At 42.2% G+C, this 23,700-nt stretch overlaps 1 protein-coding gene across 2 annotated transcripts in view; it reads left to right on the top strand.

Annotated features, from left to right (window-relative positions):
- Positions 1 to 23,147, top strand: part of Slc35f4 (solute carrier family 35 member F4) — a 238,710-nt gene extending 215,563 nt beyond the window's left edge. The window contains exons 3-8 of one of the 2 annotated variants that reach the window (XM_036199560.1): positions 1,441 to 1,738; positions 6,766 to 6,985; positions 15,438 to 15,563; positions 17,420 to 17,612; positions 20,999 to 21,088; positions 22,706 to 23,147. In XM_036199560.1, the coding sequence (XP_036055453.1) occupies positions 1,441 to 1,738; positions 6,766 to 6,985; positions 15,438 to 15,563; positions 17,420 to 17,612; positions 20,999 to 21,088; positions 22,706 to 22,947 (1,169 nt within the window). In that variant the 3' untranslated portion in view covers positions 22,948 to 23,147. The remainder of the gene's footprint in view (positions 1 to 1,440; positions 1,739 to 6,765; positions 6,986 to 15,437; positions 15,564 to 17,419; positions 17,613 to 20,998; positions 21,089 to 22,705) is intronic. The other variant, XM_036199561.1, reaches the window with a different exon arrangement.
- The last annotated feature ends 553 nt before the right edge of the window (positions 23,148 to 23,700 follow it).

Below are 23,700 nucleotides of genomic sequence, written 5' to 3'. Positions count from 1 at the left end.
CAGTTTTCAACTCCCGTTACTCAAGACCCCAAGAATTCAGTACCATTTAGAAGACTAAGAAGTTTCCTAGTGATTGTTGTGCTCACATTGATATTCTGAAGTGAAGAATTCACTTTAAAGATGATTCTTAAAAGCTGCTGCCCAGTAAAGATTTTAACCCAGAGTGCAGGAGGAAGTCCATCAGGCTTGGCTCACCAGGCAGGGGGAACATGTTCAGGCAGGTTCTAGAAAGGCTGGATGAGAAAAGCCCCGCCCCTCACTGCTGCCACCCCCAAGTATAGTCTTGGGCCTCTAGTTCCTAGAGACAGAAGAAAATCTTGCAGACAATTTTGTGTCCCTGCAGGATGCCACCGTATGGGATCTCAGCTAGGAGAGTGTCCTTCTCAGCTGCCTAAGAGGTACACAAATTCACTTCTAACTTATTTCTTCTATCAGGAGAAGGGGCACTGATAGCTTTCAACTCCAAGAGTTTTGACAATTTCAAAGTGAAAAGTGCTACTGAATTTTCCTAGTCAATATTAAAATTCAAACAAGGCCTACTATGTTTCCAAAACCACAATTGAGCAATAATTTGTTAGAAGATGGGAAATGACTTTGTATAGTCATGGTTTGCTCTGTTCTTGGGATGCACTGCTTTCAGTTTAAGAGTTGTAAAAGATCTCAGAAGACGATATGAACAAGCACTTACTTATCACTGACTTTTCATGTTGGTGGATATAGGGCAGCTTTGATTCAGTTGCATTTATCCCCCACACAGACTGAAAGAGCAGCTTTGTCTATCATGGAGTTTCTGTTTTAGTCACAGAGAGGAAGAAAAAGAGACCTGGTAGAGCCTCCCATGCCTCTTAGAGCTTCTGAGACAAGGCAGAAACCCCATGGGACTAGATGAGGCCCACAGTCTTTAGAAGCCGAGGTGTGGAACACTCTTAAAGGCAAAGCATGCCTACAATGTAATATGCAGCACATGTAAGAGCATCTTTACCTTCTGGGTGGGGTCCAGATCCACACTAGACCCTGCAAAGGGAAGACCATAGAAAGAATGAGTTCAGGATGGGGTGCTGGAGGTGGCTCAGCAATTAAGAGCACTAGCTACTGCTCTTCCAGAGGACCTGGGTTCAATTCCCAGCATCCACATTGTGGCTGGTGACTAGGTGTGACTCCAGTTCCAGGGGATTAGACACCCTCTTCCAGCCGTCACTGGCCCTGCACACATGTGGGGCACAGACATACAAACACTTCATATTTATAAAATAAAAGATAAACAAAATTTAAAAAAAAAAACAGATGAGCTGGGGATCGTTGTTTTCTTCTGAGGACAGAAAAGACAAACTCTGGCATGCTGATGCTTGCAGTCCTATACATCTTCTTAAAGGAGCCGACACATGTGATTGCTGTTTTACATCCTGCTCCTCCACCTCTGTATTCCTCTCCTGTTTTCAGGGGATGATGGGGCACAGACTCATCCTGAGAGCAGCAGCCAAGAAAACAGACTCAAGGCTCGCTGCCTGTCCTGCACGTCTGTGGTTCTGAAGGCCGTCTGGGGACTGTTGATCATCCTGTCAGTTTCGTCGTCTTGGGTTGGAACCACGCAAATTGTGAAAATTACTTACAAGAATTTTTACTGTCCCTTTTTCATGACCTGGTTTTCAACCAACTGGAACATCATGTTTTTCCCAGTCTATTATTCTGGCCATCTAGCCACAGCTCAAGAAAAGCAGTCACCAATGAAAAAATTCAGGTAGGTTCCATGTTGAATGATCTACAGTTGACGTTTCAAAAACTGTTTTATGTGAATGTGCGGCACATTCTCACCTCTTTGGGATATGAATTGACTTTGCTTTCCAAGTGAAGGAGCATGTGAAGTGTTGGTGGTGAGCAGGAGGAAGCAAATCACTCCCCTCTGAGAAGATTGTGTCTACACATGGCAGACACGGAGCTGGTTGATGCTTCTGTGTCACTTACCTTAGGTAGTCATCATCATGGTAACAAGCACCTTTCCAGGTGGTGTTAATATCCTCATCTTAACCAAAATGAAACATATTCCCAAAGGCTGAAAGTCTGCTCCAAGGTTAGTTGTGCATAATCGAAATCTGATTTACATTCAGATTTATTTGTCTCTGAAGGTCATATGTTCAGAACGTCTCAAACTCTAGAGGGAAAAAATGTATATTAATAAATTTAATTGCTGTTACACACACATTTAGTAACTATTGCCAGCACTCTGCTATCTTAGTGGATGAAATGGCCTTGTTTCCTGAGACAGCAGGCTTAGCACTGAGCAACATGAAGAGATGCTCATCTTTGTGGTGGGAGTACATGGGCCTGGTCTGTTGTTTGGTAAATCTGCAAGGTGGTGGCTAGCCTACTTGTCTCGTGGTTCTGGTATTTGTCCATTGCTAAGCCAGGTCCCCTCTGGGAGTGCTCAGGAACATGGCAGGGCTAATGTCAGCTTTATACAACACTCCTGGAAGGCAAAAGCAATGTTTGGGTCAAAGTTTCTTTGTGGACTGCAGCAGGTAAAGTGTTTGCCTTGCAAACATGAGGATCTGATTTCTATCCCAGAACAAACAATAAATATGTAAGTTTGTTTGAGCATACTTGTTATCCAAGCACTGAGGAAGTGAAGACCAGAGAACCCCTGGAGTCCTACCCTCCTCGGTGAGCTTCAGGCCAATGAAAGACCTTGTCTTCAAAAGGAAAGTGGATGGTGACTAAAGAATGACAGCCACAATTGTCTTCTGGCCTCTACGTTCACACACACACACACACACACACACACACACACACACACACACACACACACAAAGGAACAACATCAGCAGCAAATATGCTCATTGCAGGGTCCTCAGTAGATCACAACAATTGGTCTCCAGTAGGATGATAACAATTTGTCATACAGGAGCTCTAATAACCCCTCTTTATTCCCCCTGTGCTCAACAAGAAAAAAAAAATGACTATTACAATTGGTACATGCTAAGATTAGATTTAAAACAACTTCCATTTCTTGTCACCAAATTGGAAGTGTGGGGGAATACTGAGGTCGCACTGTGAGCTGGTTTCCTGTATGTAACCATAAACATTCTATTTTAAAGAAACAAAAAAAGGGCTGGAGAGGGGATCAGTAGTTAAGAGCACTTGCTGCTCTTGCAGAGGACCTGGGTTTAGTTCAATGACTCACAAGGTCGCTTACAGCCACATAACTTCACTTCCAGGGGATCCGATGCCTTCTTTTGGTCTCTTTCGGTACCAGGCACATACATGGTGTACACATATAGTCTATTTTTAAAGAAAAGCCCTATAATTGTTTGTGATTGCTAAATATATTTTGTATTTGGTTGCAGTTAAAATAGAGATCATCTTTGAGGCATGATTTTTTTTTTCCCCAAGACAGGGTTTCTCTGTGTAGCCCTGCCTGTCTTCAAACTCTTTAGACCAGGCTGGCCTCCAACTTAGAGATCCGCCTGCCTCTGCCTCCTGAGTGCTGGGATTAAAAGCATGAGCCACCACTGCCTGGCATTTGGAGCATGATTTTTAATGATGGCATTTTTAAAAGAAGATACAAAGGAAGTATGATTGTCAAATTGTAATTGTCATATTTGAAAAGAGTTGTATGTGCCAGATAGTATAATATATATGCTCTTCCCAAAAGCCCCTGTGTTTTAGATACATATGTGATAAAAACAATTTTAAAAGTTTAGAGGAAATAGAGCAACTTAAGAGCACTTTAAAGCAAGCCATGCTGCTTTATCCAGGAAAACCCATTTACAGAAGGCAGAAATGCTGCTTGGGGAACCAGCTGAGTCTCCTCCATACCCCTCGTGTTGGGACAAACCCTGAGCTTTGCAGAGTGTGTGTGCACGTCGACAAGACACCTCCACCTGTGTGCTAGTGTAGGTAGAGTGAAGCCAGCCATTTCTGAAACTGACTCAAAAGGCTTTTACTGTGAAGCAGAGAACATTGTCTCAGAGAGGGCTGTTCTCTAGCGAGAACAACGTGAGCTAAACATTGTTAGAAAATCCTTAGATCTTTGAACTTTTTTCCCTGCAGACTCATTAACACCATCTGCTAAGCAGGCACCCCCAGAGCTTTCAAGGCTGAACAGGGAGAGATGAGTTAGCCTGGAAGACTGGAAGCAGAATTTTCCCACAGCACTAGGATCTCTCAGTATTTTTTCTCCGGAGCAGCGTGGAAGAATTTCAGGGTTTTTTTTTCTTATCTCTAACATCAAAGGAATTTTCAATAAAGTATCAAATCTAGATGATAAAACATGTCCCCTTAGAAGTGGACTTTGATGAATCCGTTGTTCCAATTAAATACTGCCAGAATTCAAGTGCCTCAGGTGTGTTTGAAATTTGCAGAGAAAAGGGTATTCGCGATAGTTTTAATAAGAATGCTTCATTAGTGGAAAAAAATCTCTAGAAACAATGAGTTAGAGTCAAAGACACAGCAGTCTCTGATTAAATACACTTAAAGTACCATTTGGCACACAAAAGTGCTCAGTGACTAGTTAAGTAGCTGCTACTAAAGGGAGAGCATAATTAATCCATTATTTCCCCCAGCTTTTAGCTTCATTCCAAGCTTTGCCACCTGTCAATGCCTCTTATCCAGAAACTCTTCTCCCATCATCCCAAAGAGAGGCACACTGCTCACTGCTTCTTAGTAAGCATCCTTTCTTTGAATATTCACATTTCTCAGTACCTATTGCTTACATTGCACACCGTTTTACATGGGTCACCTCGCATTTGGATATAGAAGGGGTTGGAGGATGATTTCTAATGTCTACAACAGTAGTTACATGTGAAGAGCTAGATGGCTGTGAGGAGGTGGGTAGGAAAAGGGAACAAGAGGAGATTGAATACCTGGGGCATGTGACCAGCTAGAGGAGAACAACCTCTGCTAGCAATCAGCCTTGCTCGCCACTTTGCCTATGAGCCTCTATGGTGATCCCTGTAGAACTGTGTTTCTTCCCTGCCCTCCTGACTTTAAGACTCTCAACCTGTGACTCTGGGCTCCTGATAAGAATCATCATAGAGCCAGGGATAAGAAGAGAGAAACCATTTCATAAGAAATGGGTTTCTTCACACTTTTCAGTAAATGTGGATTTACAAAGGCATCTGTTGGTTGTGGATAAAATGATAAGCCCAGGACTCTCAACTCCCTCTTACTCTCTGACCAGGCAGATGCCCTACCAAGAGCAAATGTCACATCTGGACAGTCTGGAAACACTACAGCTCGCCCTCTGTATGAAGCTGCCTTGTGCCACTAGCACAAGTAGCTGAGAGTCCTTCATTTTCGTATGTGATATGTGAGATTTCTGAGTGCTTTACCCAAGGCTTTGTCTTGAGGGAATTGATTCCCTTCGTTAAAGAAGCCGTGTCTCTGTCAAGTTAAAACTGCCCTTTGGGAAATTGCATTTTCCTTTTATGAAAACTCCCAGCTTGGGGATCTATCTCACATGAAAGCCAACCCACAGGACAAGGTTCCGTGTGTGTGTGTGTGTGTGTGTGTGTGTGTGTGTGTGTGTGTGTGTGTAGCAAATGAAGTTTTAGCCTTCCTGAATTCCCAGCATCCTTACCAGCTTGAAAGTAGAGATTACCATAGGACTCCCCATTTGCAGCTCTGCTCCCTATGCTTAGAGCCCCTGTCTTGTTCCATTCCTCCTGGAAGGGAAGTTACTTCATTGTGTGAAGCATATCCTGGCTAGAAATCACTTGGATTTTCAGGACCACAATCACTCTTCAGTAAAAGCTAAACTAGTATTTGTACTGTCTGGAGTCATAGAAGTGCATTCTACTCTAAACATGCTCGAATATTAGTAAATTGTTGCTTTGGGTGAGATATTTATACTACTTTTAAAAATACCAGTTGGCAAATGATAATTTCCAGTAAATACTACATGTTAGTGATTGCAAGTAAAGGAAGCTCCCAAAGGGAGTCTTTTCAGCCCACAGTAGCAAAGGCACTGTCATCACACCACTGCTGTTACTGCCTATCTGTCACTAGCTTGAACATGTTTATTACAATAGCCCCAGTAGCCCCAAAAGATAAGTAGCCGATTTAATCCTAATTCAAACAAATCAAAGATTTCATTGAAGAAAGTGACTATTTTCATATACTAAATTCAAAGGAGTCAGATGGACAATGCTTACTGAACCTGAGCTGCATGCTTACTTTTTAAGTTAAAAACATTCAATAATTGAATTTAAATAAATTATCAAGAAATGTTCATGTTTCTGCTTTAAGGAAACTGACAGAACTCTGTCACTAAATTGAGATTTTAGAAAGAAGTAGTGTCTTGGAAATAACTAAACCCCAAGGTGTGTGTGGCTTCACAGACATACAAGGAAGCTCCCTATCTGCAGAATTCTGGGAGTTGACTGCAGCCCATTCACCCTACAGCAGCCATCTTGGTCCTGCTGGGTTTGCGTACCGGAAGCTTCCAGCTTTGTGGGTAGCCAGTGACTTTGGTGATGACCCACGTCTGAGTTTCTCCAGGCTTCTCTGAGAATCTTCAGAAGCAACAGAATTGCTGGCCATCTCAGGAGAGTATGGTGAGGAGAGGGTCCTGCTCTGTGCTGAGCATCTGTGGGCTCTTTCCAAGGACCCCCGTGCGCTTCCAGAAACTCACAGGTGACGAAACAGGTTCAGCACGTTCTAGAGAGCCCACATTGATGAGCCCTGGTGACTGTGTTCTTGCCTGACAACGGGCACTAAGACAGCCAGACAAGATACGCACCTGTGCCTTACCCTCTCTTTCTTTCCTAGGGAATGCAGTCGGATTTTCGGTGAAGATGGCCTGACACTCAAGCTCTTTCTTAAAAGAACTGCTCCTTTTTCTATTCTGTGGACTTTGACAAATTACCTGTATTTACTGGCTTTAAAGAAGCTGACGGCCACTGACGTCTCTGCTCTGTTCTGTTGCAACAAAGCCTTTGTCTTCTTGCTGTCCTGGATTGTGCTGAAGGACAGGTTCATGGGAGTGCGGGTAATGGCACGCTCAATTCCATGCGCATGCGCGGTGCCTCCCTGCTTCCTAACTCTTAACCACCGCGGCTGCTGTCTCATGGAGTGTCTCTAAAACTGTCCCTACTGATTCTGAGTACCAATTGAAATTTGAAGATGTGTTAGGAACCCCGGCAGTGACAGCATCATGAAAGGAGAAAGGGATGTTTCTACTGGGGAGTCAGTTGATTACAACCCTAGGCACTGAAACAGACTGAGAAATTAAGTTCCTTAAGAACTAACTTGTAGAATTATTGTCACGATCAATTCCTTGTCCTCAGCAAAGAAGGGTCTGAGAAAATAAGCCACAGTAAAGATTGGGATTTGCTTTTGTCAATCAACATATTTTGGAACAACCCCCAACCTGCCCTTACCCAGATGGATTTAATTAATGTTGGTGTAAGTAGATAAGATTACCAAACAGTAATTAAAGTCACTGGTGATGGCACAATGCTATTAAAAGTGGCTATATATCTAGTGTGACTAATCTAGGAGTGGTAAGAAAAGCAACAACTTGTTCTTTGGGGTACAGATCCTTAGCTGAACTATGGGAAATGTGGACTGCTACCACAGTTCTGAGTTTACCCCTTTTAGCAATGCCATGGAACTTCAAATACAATTTAATACAACGTGTGTGATTATTCCATGTTAGAAGCAGATTTCTTGGGCACCACATGGATTTCAGGAGCCAGACCCCATTCATATCTGGCATGCTCCAGTCCACATCAAGGAAGTAATACCTTACAAGGAAAACCATCCAAGGAACTTTGTTTCCTGAAGTATCAGGAGTATGCAATCTATTCTTTTCTGGAAGAGCTGTCCAGGCTTGGGTTTGAAATGTATTTTTCTCCCCAAATATTGTCTAGTTGACAATCCGCCTAGGTCCTTGTCTCTCTCCAAATGCTGAGGTTAATGTCTACGGAGAGACAAAGGGCCTGGCAGCCATTGACTAAAAAAAAACTTCCATTTTAAAAGAAAATTAAGAGCCAGGTACACTGGTGCTGCCTGTAGTGGGGACTGAAGCAGGAGGGACATCTCAGACCAGGAGTTCAAAGCCAGGCTCGTTAATAGAAAGACTTCTATCTCTTTAGAGGGGAAGAATACACAGTTACAAAATTCCCAATTGTGTTTGGGAGACATTGCTCAGAAATTCGGAGTGGAAAGCTTAACATGAACAGTCAAAAGATAGATTTAATAAGAAATAAAATAAGGAACACTTTTTTCCTTTTTTTTCTTTCCTTATTTCTTTCTAGAATGTACACACTCCCCTGAGTAACCTTACATTTGGCACCCAAAGAGGCCAGTGTCATGTATCTATAGCAGAAGCACTGTTGTAGGTTGCCAACTATGAGAAAATTTGACAATCCCATGCAAACAGGGACCTTTCCTGCATTGTTCACTGTGCCGTTCCAGAAAGGCTACCTCTGTTTTTAAGCCCTGTGTAATATACAACTGCAAGCACTTGCTTACAAATGAACTATTTTCAGGTGGCAACAACAGAGTGCTAAGCTAAACAGAGGGACCCTCGTGCAGGACCCATTTATCTGCCCCGGTCATACTTATCAAGTCGGCCACCTGTGTTTCCAACACGTAGAATAATGTAGAGCGCAAAGCTCAGGTGTTACTTGAAGAGAGAATGAATGAATCCATGCTTTGCCAGTAAGGATCATGACAAAAAGATTGTCTGAGATGACTAGGGTAAGTTCTAAATCCAAACTAAAGTATCCCTATGAGAGACTCTGAGGGAAGGGCATCCTCACATGGCAGGGTGGCAGGGTGACCATCAGTCTCTTGAGAATGCAGGGACTGGATTCTCTCTTAAACTTGCCTTTGGAAGTTCAGCCTTGTGTAAGTCTGCAATCCCGGCCTCCAGGCCTGTGTGAGACCTCATCTCTTTTGTTTTGGGTCACCGAATTTGTGGCAACTTGTCCCAGCAGTCTCCAGTGACTGGTAGAGAGTAAACCCAGGAGAGGAGGTGCTAAGTAGCCAACAAATATGTGTCAGTAAATCTGCCTGCCAAGTAGAGACATTAGAAATGTTAAGTGTGGGTATCAGGAAAGCTAGCAGAAGTCTGGGGCTTTTTTTTTTTTAAATCAGTAACAAGGTGCTACACCACTTACATGATGTGTTAGGAAGTGGTCCATGCCTGCCTCTGCTCCTAAAGGATATCAAAATCTAATTTTAACAATGCCCACACAGAAAATTTCTTAATAATAATAAAAAACTAAAATAATCACAATAAACCTGAAAAGAAAAAACAATGCCCACATGCAAGCTGTAGAAGCCAGAAAGTGGGAGCTGGAGAGATGGCTCAGGGGTTAAGAATGTTGGCTGTACTTCCAGAAGACCTGGGTTCAATTCCCAGTGCCCACATGGCAGCTAACAACTGTCTGTAGCTTCATTTCCAGGGGATCTGGCACCTTCACACTAATGCACATAAAAAATTTAAAAAAGAAAAAAGAAGAAGAAGAAGCCGGAAAGTGCCAAAATGTATTCAGCATGTTGCCTTTTGACAAATCAACAATATTTTTTCTTCAAAGGCATATAGCGCACATCTATAATTAGATCATTTGAGAAATTAAAAGAGGTTGAATATAGAGTGCAACCTGAACACTGTCCGACTGTCCCCATCTGTAAATAATCCAAGGTTTAGAACCCCAGAATTCATCCTCCTGCACTCCAAACACAAAGGGCTGCTTCCAGTCACAAGGTTAACGTTTCTCTTTCTACCTCAAGCTAAAGCTTGGTGTGGGGGGAGGGGAAGGGCATAAGGGAGGCAGGGTTGTAAGCAGGTAGTCATTGGACTTAAGCTCTCATTTGCTTGGCTCCAAGGAAGATCCTGTTAAACATAAATAATGAGGGCTTTCTCCTTTTTTTTTTCCCGCATCTCAAAATAACACCATGGACAGAAGAGAAGATGCTTTAAGCTGTAGTCATATCAGAAAACACGGACTTGTCTGGACCACTAATGAATAACACTCATATAATCATAGATTATCCACTATAAATCACTCATTTATACTTTGTTTCCTTGGACTACTGATTGAAGTACAGATAGAAATAAAAAATATTCATCATTTTTCTGTTATGAAGTCATTTCATCCAATTTATTGGTAATCTGTGGTGTGTTAAACAGCTCTTTCAGGAGTACTTGTTTACAACTAATTTGATTAGCATGGAAATTTGTAAAATTTATACTTTTAAAAGATATTAGAAAGCCATCATCTACTCCTTGCCACCTTTCACATGGCTGTTTTTCTACCCCTGAGATCCTGTGTACTTAACTGTATTTCTTAAAATCGTGAAAATCACCGCTACAGTTACTCCATCGGAGAGTGCTGCTCTGGTATACATGAGACTCTGGGCTCTGCCACCAGCACCACAGAAGCAGAGAACAGAGGATGGAATGCCCTCAGACTGGGGGTTGCCCTCCCTGTCGCTGGTGCCTGTTCATTCCAACAAGAACTCGATACCAGACTAGAAATTTAGGACCCTTCCTTTGATATCTTGATCCTCTCTTACATTTTGTATCATTATTTCAAGTTTTTCATTTTCAAATTAGTAAAATGGAGAATTTTCAGAAAATTGATGGTTGAAAATACTTAAACGGACTCCAACTTTCTTAGAAATTTAGGGGATGATTTATGTTCCTTCAGCATGTGTTCCTACAGTAACCAAATATCCCCCCATTATGTCATTCCCAAGCAGCTAACATAACACAATGTGGCTCTTTGGGAGTCTTTCTGAGAGCCCCCAGTTCTAACTGGAGAACATCAGCGGCTCTGATTCTTTTGTTTCATAATCTGTAATTTGAATTAAACTGGGCCCAGGGTGGCTTTAAAACAGGATACTGGAGTTGAGCTGCCACTGGAATGTGCTAATCCTGAACCCCCAGAGAAGATTCAAAATGACCCTTAGTCTGCTTTGGTAATTGCTCGTTCATATACAGTGCAGACTCGCAGGAGCCTTCAAGATTCCCAGGGGTGGCAGCAGAGGATAGACAATGGAATCGTCCCCGGTAGGACCCTCTGGGCCAAACAAAGCCTTATGAATGGATCCCAGAAAGGAGAAAGCAAGGTTCTGATCATTGTCACAAGGGCGGCACCCTTAGTCACTAACTCAAGGGTCACAGTGTCTGTCCACACAGCTATCAGTCCTTCTTTCTGGGATTTCTTTCCCTCTTTTCTACCCAGGTTTGATTGTGATCTCACTTTTAGGTGGATTTTATTCCTAAAAATAGTCATGGGTGGATTAGAAATGTAGAGGCCCAGTACCCACAATGTTCTATGGACTTCTTGCCTCTTTATGATGGCTATAGATTTCCCACAGCTCTTTTTTTTTTTTTTTTTTCACATTTCAGCTCTTGTTCAACTTATGGTTCCGAATGAAAGAGATAGTTCCTTACATAATCTTAAATATAGCATGTATAGAAGTTTAAGGATTCTGTGAAAATAGGTCTACTAAAATCCACCCAAAAGCTGTGTTCATACAGCACTCAATGGCTGAGCTCTTAATTGGTGTCTTAGTCTCAACCACTGATATATAGCCTCAAACTTCAGGGCAACTTTGGTCAACAATATAGCTTAATACCTTTGTCCTAGAACTTCTTGTTGGTTTTGAGTCTTAAGGGTTCCTTGTAAACTAGTGAAGTTCTTCCATGCTCATTAGCTTCAAAAAGCAGAATTGGCCTCAAGGAAACATGTTAAGATTACAGTTTCTCATTTAGATATGTGAGGATCTTATAGGAACTTTGTAGGAAAAAAAATAGATTGAAGGCTTATTCCAATGACTTGTTCCCTAAACTTAGATGATGTTGCTAGGCAGAAAAGAATTCTGGAAACCATTTGTGAATGGGCATCACAGAGAATGAGATGATGCAAGGGCAATCAGATCCTGTGGCTTTCAGGGAGACTGCACAGAAAGGGGGATACAAAGACACACACAAACACAAACAGCCAAAATTCAGATGCTTCTCTTGACTTTAGTGGGTTTTTTTTAATTTTATTATGTTTTATTTTTAAGGTAAAAGAAGCTTGATTCTCCTGTAGGACTAGAGATAGTGTTTAGGATGTCAAGCATTTCAGTTTCAGAAACAGGCTCAAATAGTCTCCTAGCCCTCTACAAATTGTCCCTAAGAGTTCATGGCAAGAATTCTCTGAAGGACAGCTTGCAGAAGATGGTAGCTGGCTCACAGGGCTGTATCACTTGGCTGGCATGCTGGGGAAATGTGATTACTGAATCCATTTCCAGAGGTATTCAGCTGAAATTGCCACACTAACTATAAGGAAATAGAGAGTTTTGGGAAGTTAAAAAATGGTAACCAAATGAGATTCAGGTGATGATGATGATGGTTGTGCTCATCTGACTTAGATGCATGTAATTGGTTAAGAAACTGAATCTGGAATAACCTATAAGAAAAACTTTGCTTTTCAGAAGCCAAACACCTAGCCCCACTAGATATTCCATTTTGTGGCAAAAGAGGTTCTCATGGGAGGCAGAGTGTCCCAGTTTTCCTGTGTGGTCAACATGAGCATGTAGAAGAACTTGCTTAAGATGTAGACTTCCTAGGAGTTCATGACCAGCATGCTAAGCAGCATCCTTCCATTTTTCTGTTGAGTGAGTGTCCAAGCCTTTGAAGACTGATTCTGAAAATGTGTGTGGCTTAGGGTGTTTGTTATATGAATGCCTGGAGTGTTTACTCTTTGAAGTTTTAAACCAGTGGTACCAAGCAGAGTTGTTCTAGGGTCATCCAAATGATTTCTCCAAATAGACTTTCCACCCAATGCATTCCTACATGTTCAAGATGAGCTGAGATCCATTCCTCAACTTATAGCTGTGTCCATCAGAAATACATTGAGAATTTCTTAAAACACGAGGTAGAGAATTTATCTATTCAGATTATTATAAACTTTAAGTTAAAATGTAGAAAACATTTATCTCCTCAATAGGAATGTACTATATGCCTTATAAATCATTGCCTCTACCATGGGTAAGAGTTTTCCTAATATCTCATAATAGTCAGATTTTATGCTTTCAGAATTTAACTAAGTATTATCTGGCCCCCTAATGGGAAAACCACCTCTCCCCATGCAAGCAATTGAAACAGACACTGGTGTAATTGGCATGTCAATTCAAGGAGTTCATGCGAATATTTTCACAAGTTCTTGAAGATGCTTGCTATAGCTATAATTTCCAATTGCTATAAAATTATGTCATCTTTAGCCATAGCTGAGTCTCATCTTGAGAAAACTTATAATAGAAATTTCTTCATTCATATTTGTTTTTACTTCTGGCTAATGAGGAAAGGGACGAGTTCCTACCTGTGCTTGTCCTAGAAATAATTGTATCGTCTGTTTATCAGTTCCTGGACAAGGGTTCTGTTCTTTCAATTGTTGTGGGCAGTGTTTTTTTTTTTTTTTAATAGCTCTTGACATTCAGAATTACATATAATACACAATGAATGCAAATATTACTTTGTAAACACAGCTAACCACGCTCAAGTTTATTAGGATCCACACTGTTTTTCAAACCTGTTTCAAGCAGTTATGTAATTGTTTGATCAAGAAGAATAAAACTGATGGTTGGCTTGCAACATTTTTTAAAGTATCTTAATCTTCCAAGTTTGGCGTTCAGAGGGAAATCTGTTTTTGCACATGAACACTTTAGGTGGTAAAGATTTAAACACAAAATCAAATCAGAATGCAGTTGGCCAATATGCCTTTTCATTTTTCAAAAATGAGACTGCTCCCAAAATGGTTACATTCTCTGGCTGAATGATAAATCCCAAATCAAAGCAAGTGATTGCCTTCTAGAATTCTCAGATATAGATAATTCCCTTGTGGGTTTACTTATAAGCCTATAACTTTTTATTTGTAAAATGCCCCTGATACTTTCCAATATGTGTATTATATAACACACACACACACACACACACACACACACACACACACACACACGGGCAGGTGCACACACCTGGCAATGCTATGCTAGGTGGCTAACATTTTCTCACCTCCCTGGTGACAAGTTATAAAGGTGTTCTATTTCTGCTAACAGATAGGATCCGTTCTCAAGGGTTCCGGCTGGTTTTCGTAAAGGACACTTAAATGTAGAACCATCCTGGGGCCACTGTGTGCTTGCCACTGAGGGTAATTAACAAAAGCGTCACTGGGTCACAGCCATCAGGAACACACTCTGAGCTGCCCTCAGGGCTTTACTCCCATCTTCTTATTATTAGTAATGCACTAATAGCATTCAAAATGGCCTGAAACATCCCCAATGTGAAAAAGCTACCTTCAGAGGAACTGGCTTTGAAATGCTCAGAACTGGGAGGTGGAAGAGATGGCTCAGAGGCTAAGAGCACTGGCTGCTCTTCCAGAGGTCCTGAGTTCAATTCCCAGTTAACCTCGTGGTGTCTTACAACCCTTTATAATGAGATCTGGTGCCCTCTTCTGGTGTGCAGGCATGCATACATGCAGGCAGAACACTGTATACATAATAAATAAGTAAATGTTTTTTTAAAAAATTATTCAGAAGTGAATCTTCCTACAGTTAAATCCCTTGCAGGTTCTCACCTTGAATTTCAAGTCAGTGAGGAAATGTCATGTTCCTATTTCAAGGTTCTGTTTTACTGTTTGCTGTAACTTTGAAATGCTTTCCAGTGGGACAAGTTCAGGAAAATTTTAAAAACAGATGCAAGGTTGCAGGCCGCTCCGAATGAGCTCCTGAACATACCCATGTCCTATCTTCTGACAACCAATTGTTACAACCTTGGTCAAATTATTCCTGTTTCTATTTGTAAAGTTAAAGAATGTTCTAGCAAGGTGATAAAAATAAAAGGTAATTAAATTAAATGATCTTTCTGTGGTTTATCTTTTAAAATCAATTAAATTGCATGTAAAGAAAGGGAAAAGAGGCCTCACAGGACATTCCAAGTGACCAATGCAGATTCAGCTTGCTCCTGACTATATGCTCAGAGGTCTTTCTGCCCTTCATCTAGGGTTTCCCTCTCAACTCTATCAAAAGTGCATCTCCCTCATCAAGTCTTAGTTATGTGGACATGTTCAGAAACACACACTGATCCAAGGAGCTGGTTAAGGTATATATGGAATTATCTGAAGAATTTAGTACAGATAAAAATGCTTAGATGTGACTTCCTGTTAAATCCATTTCACCAACAAGGATATTAATCTCAAGGAAGATAAACAATACAAATTCAAAGTTTCTTGCCCTTAATCAACACAGCTTTTTATAGTCTATGCTTGTGGCATGAACAGACTGGTCTCTTTGAAACTGACCCTTCTTAAATGTAAATATTGATGAAAGAGGGGGTAATTAGTCTTAAGAAAGTATTCAGCAGCTTTCATGGGGCTTAAATAGCTTGATCTGGAATGTGAAAGCATAATTTTTTTTCTGTTTCTTTCCATTCTGTTTGACAGATAGTTGCCGCAATCATGGCAATTACTGGCATTGTCATGATGGCTTATGCAGACAATTTCCACGCTGATTCCATCATAGGTGTGGCGTTTGCAGTGGGCTCGGCCTCTACATCTGCATTATATAAGGTATGTCTGCATCTTCCTCTATAGTCAACTGTCACTCACAGCTTAGGACTAAGAACAAAATAAGGAAGCAATGAAAACCTTAGAAAAATACAGGTGTGTTAAATAATAGTAAGTACTTTTTTGGTCAATACTTGTGTGAGGGGCATCTGTCAGGGATTTCACCTCTGTTGACATGTCCTTACATGCCATAGATCTTATTCTACTTACTGGATGAAAGAACTGGAGCTTTGAAAGATTGAGTAACTCTCCAAGGCCACATGAGGCAGCTAAGGTTACAACCCCGGACTGGAGCCAACAATGTGGCCCTCCCCTGCTTCCAAATCAGGCAGTTGCAGCAAGAATGTAAGAAAAGCAGCTCTTCTCCTCTATATTTTTGTTCACTTGAGTATATGATAATTATATTAACTCCATAGAGGTATTAAAAACAATAAGTTGTCGTTTGACATTGTGCTATTTACTACATAGGGAGCACACACTATAAGGAACCCACGCCATTAGCAAAATGAAGCCACTCCATTCTCTGCTGTTTGGACTTTGTGTTCTTCCTCCCCTGGATTCCCTGTCATCCAGGAAAATGTCACCACTGGGGCCACTGCACCTAACTTCAGAAGCAAGGCCTCAGACAGCAAATCTAAAAGGTTATTCTCCCGAAGCTCAGCTTCTTTAAAAGCCAACTGTCTGAGTGGTTCTAAAGGGCAATTCCAATTTCTCCTCTCATCGAGTTTCAATCAGATGAAAATCGTAGATGAAACAAACTCTCTTGAAAACAGAAACAGCCCTCTGCTTCCCCTCCTGGAGGCTTGCTTAGTCGCCACCACTGTGGCCCATGGACAATGACAATGTTTGGGGGTCCATTGATTCTGACAAACTGGACAATTGTTCATTGTTTACCACACATGCCTAATGTGTTCTCCCATGGGACTCCACTAAAATTGTTGATGGGACCAAAGACCAGCAAGATTAAGTCTTCTAAGAGAAAAACTAATACATTTAATGAAGTTAAAAATCCACACGGTACTGGAAATGGCTGGGAAAGCAGGATGGCTATTATATAGAGAGAATTCTCCTGGTTGGATTACAGAATTCATTCATTCAAGAAGTGATAACAGTTGTTAACAGATACAAAATTCTATCTGACCCCTAAATCCAGGCAGACATAGTCTGCTTGGTTTGATAATGTGTGTTAGTGGATCAGCACAGGGAGAACAGGGTTAAGAAGCTAAGAATACAGGCTTCAGGCCCTGCTTCCTCCTCCTGCTCTGTGAGTCCATGTTAGCCATCCACTTCCACTTGTTGTCTGCCTCTACACATGGGTTTGGAATCCAGATAAAGAGGTTGTTTTTAATCCAGAGGGCAACACAATGTTTGTGAAGACATCTCACGCTCAGGAAGGATAGTGCTTATGAACGTAAGGCCTCGGCATGTCTCTTAACAACCTAATAACAGGCTGTCTGTCCAGTTAGCTTTCAGCATCTGTCATAATAAGGATGCAACAAATCCCATGGTTGCAAAGGAGAATTGATAGCGTGTCAGCACTGTGAGAGCTTTATGGGCTCACATAACATTTATTTATCCTTCACCCTATGCCCCCATCTTATTGGTTTTGTTTTCACACTGTTGAGTATTCCCAGGAACTTAGAACACCACAAGAGACTCGCTTTGGTGACAGTCACTCTGCCGTGTGAACAATATGGGAAATTGTAATGCCTTGTCATCCCAGCTCAGTTAGTCACATGGAGGTGGCAGGGCAGGAAGATGTGGAGACTAAGTTCTAGCCCAGCAAGTTCAGTAGAATTCACTTTTCTCCAGCAGCAAAAACTCTCAACGTGCAGCTGAAGAGTTTCTCTCCTTTCCAGGTTCTGTTTAAGATGTTTCTTGGAAGTGCCAACTTGGGTGAAGCCGCACACTTCATCTCCACCTTGGCTTTCTTCAATTTGATCTTCATCTCCTTCACCCCCATCATCCTGTATTTCACCAAGGTGGAGCACTGGTCCTCCTTTGCAGCTCTGCCCTGGGGCTGTCTCTGTGGGATGGCTGGGCTGTGGCTGGGTAAGTGGTTGTAGCCTGTGCCTGCCATTCTCTGTGTCGCCTGATCTTTCCCTGGAACAGATGGTCGTCATAGGGTTGTTCCTTGGCTGCTCTTGTGCTCCATGGCCCAGATTTCATTGGTTATAGACACTGAATATGTGGAAGGTTCTTGGTGGGCTCTTTCTGGATTATCTAAGGGCTATGTACATGGTGTGGCTGCCATAGGTTAAGATATTTATGAATTAAGTTGAAAGCCCAGGCCCCTCTATCTACCATGGGCCTTTAGGTAGCCTCATCTAGTCTTCATGATGTGGTGTGACTTATTATGCTTCCTGTGTGCATGGTACGACAGGCAGAATCGAGAATGGATGATGCACCCAAGTGTTCAAAGTAGCCAGAGCACTGGGTTCAGCTGAAAGGGAAGTGGGAAAAGAGAGAAGAGGGGAGGGGAGAGGGAGGGGAGGAGAGGGAAGGGGAGAGAAGAGGGGGAAGAGAAAGGGAGGGGAGGAAGGGAGGGGAAGACATTCAAGAGAAAAGCAGATCATGAATAAATTGGAAAGCCATATTGAGGAAGCTGTGTTTAAAATTCACTTCATTTTGGAGCTGAAAGCTCACACTTGGGTATTAAACCATTCACTCTACTGAGTATGGGGAATAGGTTTGAACCAAGAATCCTTACCAGGAGAGCGATGAGCTTGGTGGCCCTGGCTGAGTAGACCGTGTCCAGTTGAGGGCAAAATAAAGGTCACCTGCTGGGTGGTGGTGGTACACGCCTTTAATCCCAGCACTCGGGAGGCAGAGGCAGGCAGATCTCTGTGAGCTGGAGGCCAGCCTGGTCTACAGAGCGAGATCCAGGACAGGCACCAAAACTACACAGAGAAACCCTGTCTCAAAAAACAATCAATCAATAAATAAATAAAATAAAGTTCACCTGAGGTCTTTCTCTTGGGCATCCGGAACTCTGGGCTGTATGCCTCCCTGGGCTCCAGGCTCCCACTTCCAAGCTATTCGCCTGTTGGTACCTGATGTGAGAGGAATCAAAGAGCCAAAGACCCCACTCTTCTCCAGCCATCGAGAAGAGCATACCCCAATCCCCCGGTGCTCACTCTGAATAGAGCCAGCTTCCTTCTGCTCCTTCCACATGCTGCCCAAGGCCAACTCCTCTATCGATCCACATTTACCCACCATGCTCGTCCTGCAGACCCACCACTGACCTTCTAAGCTGGGGTGGCTCTGCAAAGAGTATCAGCCCGGCAGTTCCAAGAGAAAAATGTCCTGATTCCAGCAAGATCGTTGATTGGCTTATCCTACTCCAGCTCAGATCCCTCAGGGAAGCCCTTAAACGGAAAACATTCAAGAGAAGGATCAAGCATTCATGGTTGGTCCCTGGAGTTGTACTTTCCAAGGCCAAAACTGTATGCTTATCATCTCTCATTACCTCTAAGTTGAGTGAAAAAACAGTAACACATTTGGAAGTTGATAGTATCCTAATTAAAAGTGCTCAGATTATTTCCTGGCCAGAAATAATGTAACTGGGAACAATCATAACCAAAACATCACTTATTCTTATCCACCTCTGTGCTCACGGAATTTGTGCCTCCTGTAAAGCAGCCCTCCACCAGTGAGAGTCACTGGCACATGTAGTGTGCCCTCCTAAGTAAGCCTTGTCAGGCTGGGCCACCCGTGGCACTCAGACCCTGGAGTCTCCAAGCAGCGTGCATCCACACTCCACCAGGCATGGTGCCAGCTGGCACTGCAGCTGCTCTGTTAGAACCACCAGCGCACAGTGGAGTTCACCGTGCCAAAGCAGAGCTGTGACAAATTGAAGAGACAGCTTCTCTCCTGTCCCAGTGCTTTTTATCTCCATCCCTCTCTTCTCCATGGGAATCACACGTGATCTAGCTGGGACTAGTCTGAGAGCCAGAGCTGAAACCCCAGGGTGTGCTCTGAACTCTCACATCTCCTGCAGCTATGGCCATGGCCTGCCCTCCGGGGAGTTATCTTAATCCGGATGCAGGTCAGCCTCAAACATTCATCTGACATATCTGAGTTGCATTTAAATTCGAGCTGAATCCCTCCCTATGGAGAACACATTGAATTGGATATGCTTTTCCTTGGGTCATCAAAGAAGACTATTCCATCTAAAGAGCCAAGGAAAAATAGACAACACATTTCATGGAAGGTGAAGGCTCAGTTCTGAAACACCATTACATTCACTCAGAATGCCAAAATCCAATTCAGTCAATAAAAAGACAATTGAGGAATTTAGCTGAGCTTTGATGCATTTAGTAAATTCCTAACTTGTAAGAAATTTCTGTATTTGACTCCACGCAATGAAGGAAAGACTCGGGGTGCTGGAATATTCATTCACACTGAGCCTTGCCATGACAAAGGGACATTTACAAACCTAAGTCTTTACTGCCATTGCTGTATGCTTATGAGTCTTGGAGGGTCAAACCTACTGCCTCTCATCTCCAGACACAAATGACTTCAGATTGCTAAATTGGTGAACTTAATTATAGATGACAACAGAAAAATATACAACACCCTCACTAAAGTGAACTTTCTTTGAGTCTAGAATCTTCAGAAAAATGGGCAACATGCTTCATCTGTGTTTGTAGAGACCATCTCATACTAAAGGACCTTTTGTACTTGTGAATACTCATCTCTACAATCTCTGAAGAGTTTCATTTAACTCTATTAAAATGATAGTCTATAATTTATAAACCTTAGAAAAGTATAATTTTGGTAATTTCAGATGGGGTGAGAGGATCATTTTAAATAATGGTCTTTTAACTAAAAAGTCCAAATGTATTAATTAAAGAGCATCAACTTACTCTATTTATTCTGTGGATCTGACCTCGGTTGATCTGTGCACAAGCAGGGTAGGGAAATCGTCCCCAGGCTCCAGAGAATTACACTGAGCTCATCCTCATTTGTCCACATGACCTTGAGAGAAGAGGGAGGGGAAACACAGGCTCTGCTGTCTTTGGACAAATTTCTTTTAGGCATGAGCACCAGAGCCTGTAAAGTGCCCAAGCTTATGACTGAAATAGCAAATAACAAAGGAGGAAGCTTCAAAACTTATCAGTCAACTGCTTTTAGCCTCTAGCTAGCCCCAGACTGTCCTTCCAGAGTAACATTCAGTGTGGAAGATTGATGACCTCACCTCTTCCACACAACTTTGTCAGCCAGCCGGCAAGAGCTCAGGCAGTGTTGGCAAAGGAGGACCCAAGAATCAGACTGATTCAAGCAAGTGATTCATGCTCCCATCACCAAAATGAGAAGATTAACTGAACAAAGGTGTAGACCTTTGAGAAAACACATTTAGCAAAGGTGTTGGTTCTTGTATATTGAGAGACCAGTGTACCAACCCCTTCATCCTCTACATCTCCCTTATTTCACAGCATTCAACATCCTCGTGAACGTTGGAGTAGTGCTGACATACCCAATCCTCATCTCCATTGGGACAGTGCTCAGCGTCCCTGGAAACGCAGGTACTGGTACAACGTGGGCCACGGGTTTGCTCTGACTTGTTTCTTCTAATGGTGGAGAATAACGTCCCTACCCTAGGAAGATGTTTTCAAATACTACAATGTGGAAGACAGCAGAGTACGCAGCAGATCTTAAATCTGCAGCTACAGAGGCTCTGTTTTTGCTTGGTCGTGCTTTTAGAATTAAATACCAAATGTATCATTTGGGTTTCATGTAGTCTCCCTGACAACCTAATTTTGTGGGTATTTTTAGAGGAAGTCCTATGGAAACAAAAGGCCTCACAGCACAGGACTGTGAAGTCAACATCACTAATGAAAGTGTAAGCAATGCACAGGGTGTCGGCTCCCCATCAGATGATCCCTGGGGAGTTGTGGAAGCTTCTGGCAGGGGGGCGGGGTGGGGCGCTGAGCAGGTGGCCCTCCAGGAAAAGCAATGAGTCTCACTTCAGGGACAAGAGGGAAAGCTATTAATATTTTTCTAGAAACTTTCTAGTGAAACCCGCCATTAAAACTGGTCATAGAAATTAGTTCTCTGGATAACAGTTCAGTTATTTTGACTTAAAAAAAATCTGTGATTCCCAAGTCTCTAGTAACCATCTTTCTGCAAAACAATTAGCCAGTGTTTGTTAAGCACTTACTATGTGATCAGGGCTATGTTCAAGGAAAGGAAAAAAAATTACATTGCTGTTCCCTTAAGAATCTTACAGATGAATTTGGAAGAGACAGTAGACATACACAAAACAGCTAGGACCTCTACAGAGTAATTTATTATTAGGTGTAAAATTGTATGAGATAGACTCCAAGGGCTGTAAGATATTTGGAGGGAAACAGAAACCAGAAACAAGTGGAGTTGTCAGGAAGTTCGTTCATTCATCCATAGATTCATTTTTTCAACAAATAACTTCTGACGGGTTAGCATATGTCAGGAACCAGACTGATAATGGGGATAGATCCTGAGCAAGGTGTAGTTTCCACCTTCAAGGCCATGAAAGAAGCACAGAGTGGGAAACTAGAGGAACTGAACCATTCTAGCACAAAGAAACAACTGCTCTGATAGACGCTAGCATGGAACGTGCTGAGCACACACAGTTGTGGCATTCTTTAAAAGGGTTCTTACGGGGAGCCCTCTGTACAGAGGTCTAAAGAATAGTTTAGTGGAATGAAGTAGGATTCGAGGATCTGGGGCAGGGGGAGTCAGACAACAGTGTGAGTGTACTAAATTCCCTTTATAAAGCTGTTCATTTTAGACTATATAAATTTCAGCTTAATTAAACCCTGAAAAGGTATAAAGTCCAAGACAAGAACAGGTTTGACTCATAAAAAAAAAAAAAAAATTAAGAAAAAAGGCAAAACACAGCAGTGGGCCAATACAGCAGAAGAAAGAAAGCATGCCCTGGAAAAGTCCTTAGAAAGGAAAACATTCCTAAGCCCAATTGCATGGGCTGAGCCTTGCACAAGTGTGGTTTACAGAGAAGGGACAGGAAGTCAGCATAGATAGTGATGGAGAATAATTAGGGCATTTGGAAGTCTTGAGCTCCATCCCTGGCTTTGGTCCCTGGTTTTCAGAAAAGCTCATGAACTATCACAGGGTGTGACTGGTGTGACATTTCCCTTCCCTAGCCGTGGATCTCCTGAAGCAGGAGGTGATATTCAACGTGGTCCGCCTGGCTGCCACCATCATCATCTGTGTCGGGTTTCTTCTGATGCTGCTGCCTGAGGAGTGGGATGAAATCACTCTGAGATTTATCAACAGCCTGAAGGAGAAGAAGAGCGAGGAGCACGTGGAGGACCTGGCAGATGTCAGCGTGCACCTGCGGAGCAGGAGCAGGGTCAACGGCACTGTGTCCATACCACTGGCTTAAAAGGACATGACGTTTGGATGCACCTGTGTGTATATTCTGTGAATATAACATTTTCTCACTACCTGTACACTCAATTGACAGTATCAACTCTGAATTTGAATAAACCATATGTGAAATATTGCCAACAATAAAAGTTTACATTTATATGCATATCAAGGAACTGATGTAAATAATCATAATAAATTTTTTATTAAAACATATTTTCCTTGTTTTGTTTATCCTATTCAGAAGGAAGACTCCCCACAATTCACACAAGTTCCTAAAAATATGACATTTGGTTAAATCATAGACTCTTCACCATTCTCTTAAGTGTACCTGAGACCTTTTCATTAAGAACTAGTTGTCAAACAGGAAAACCTGTAAAAATGATACGTAATTTACATTTGCTTCAGCCTTGAAATCCGAAAGCTAGAAAGTCATTAAACAAATACCAATAGGGTCCTTCTGTACACAAGACCTACACTGGGAATGGTAAGGATATAAAGACAGAAAAGACACAGCTGAACTTTCAACATGCTTCAAGCAACATGCTGACATCTTTATGAGAGATGTCACACAGTGGTGAAGTGGTCTGGAGACCTCCCACATCTCTACAGTCCCTCACCACCAAGTTCCCTGAAAGAATGCTCTATCATGTCTGTCATTTCACGTTGTGTTCCTATCCTCTCCTTACCCCACGACCCTTCACCCTCCGCCCCCACCATTGCTCTAGTTACCTTCCACTAAGTCTCCAATGGCCTCTCTCTAACAATA

Source organism: Onychomys torridus, chromosome 9, assembly GCF_903995425.1.
Source record: "Onychomys torridus chromosome 9, mOncTor1.1, whole genome shotgun sequence".
In the NCBI taxonomy this organism is placed as follows: domain Eukaryota; kingdom Metazoa; phylum Chordata; class Mammalia; order Rodentia; family Cricetidae; genus Onychomys; species Onychomys torridus.
This window is presented reverse-complemented; position numbering and strand designations above follow the sequence as displayed.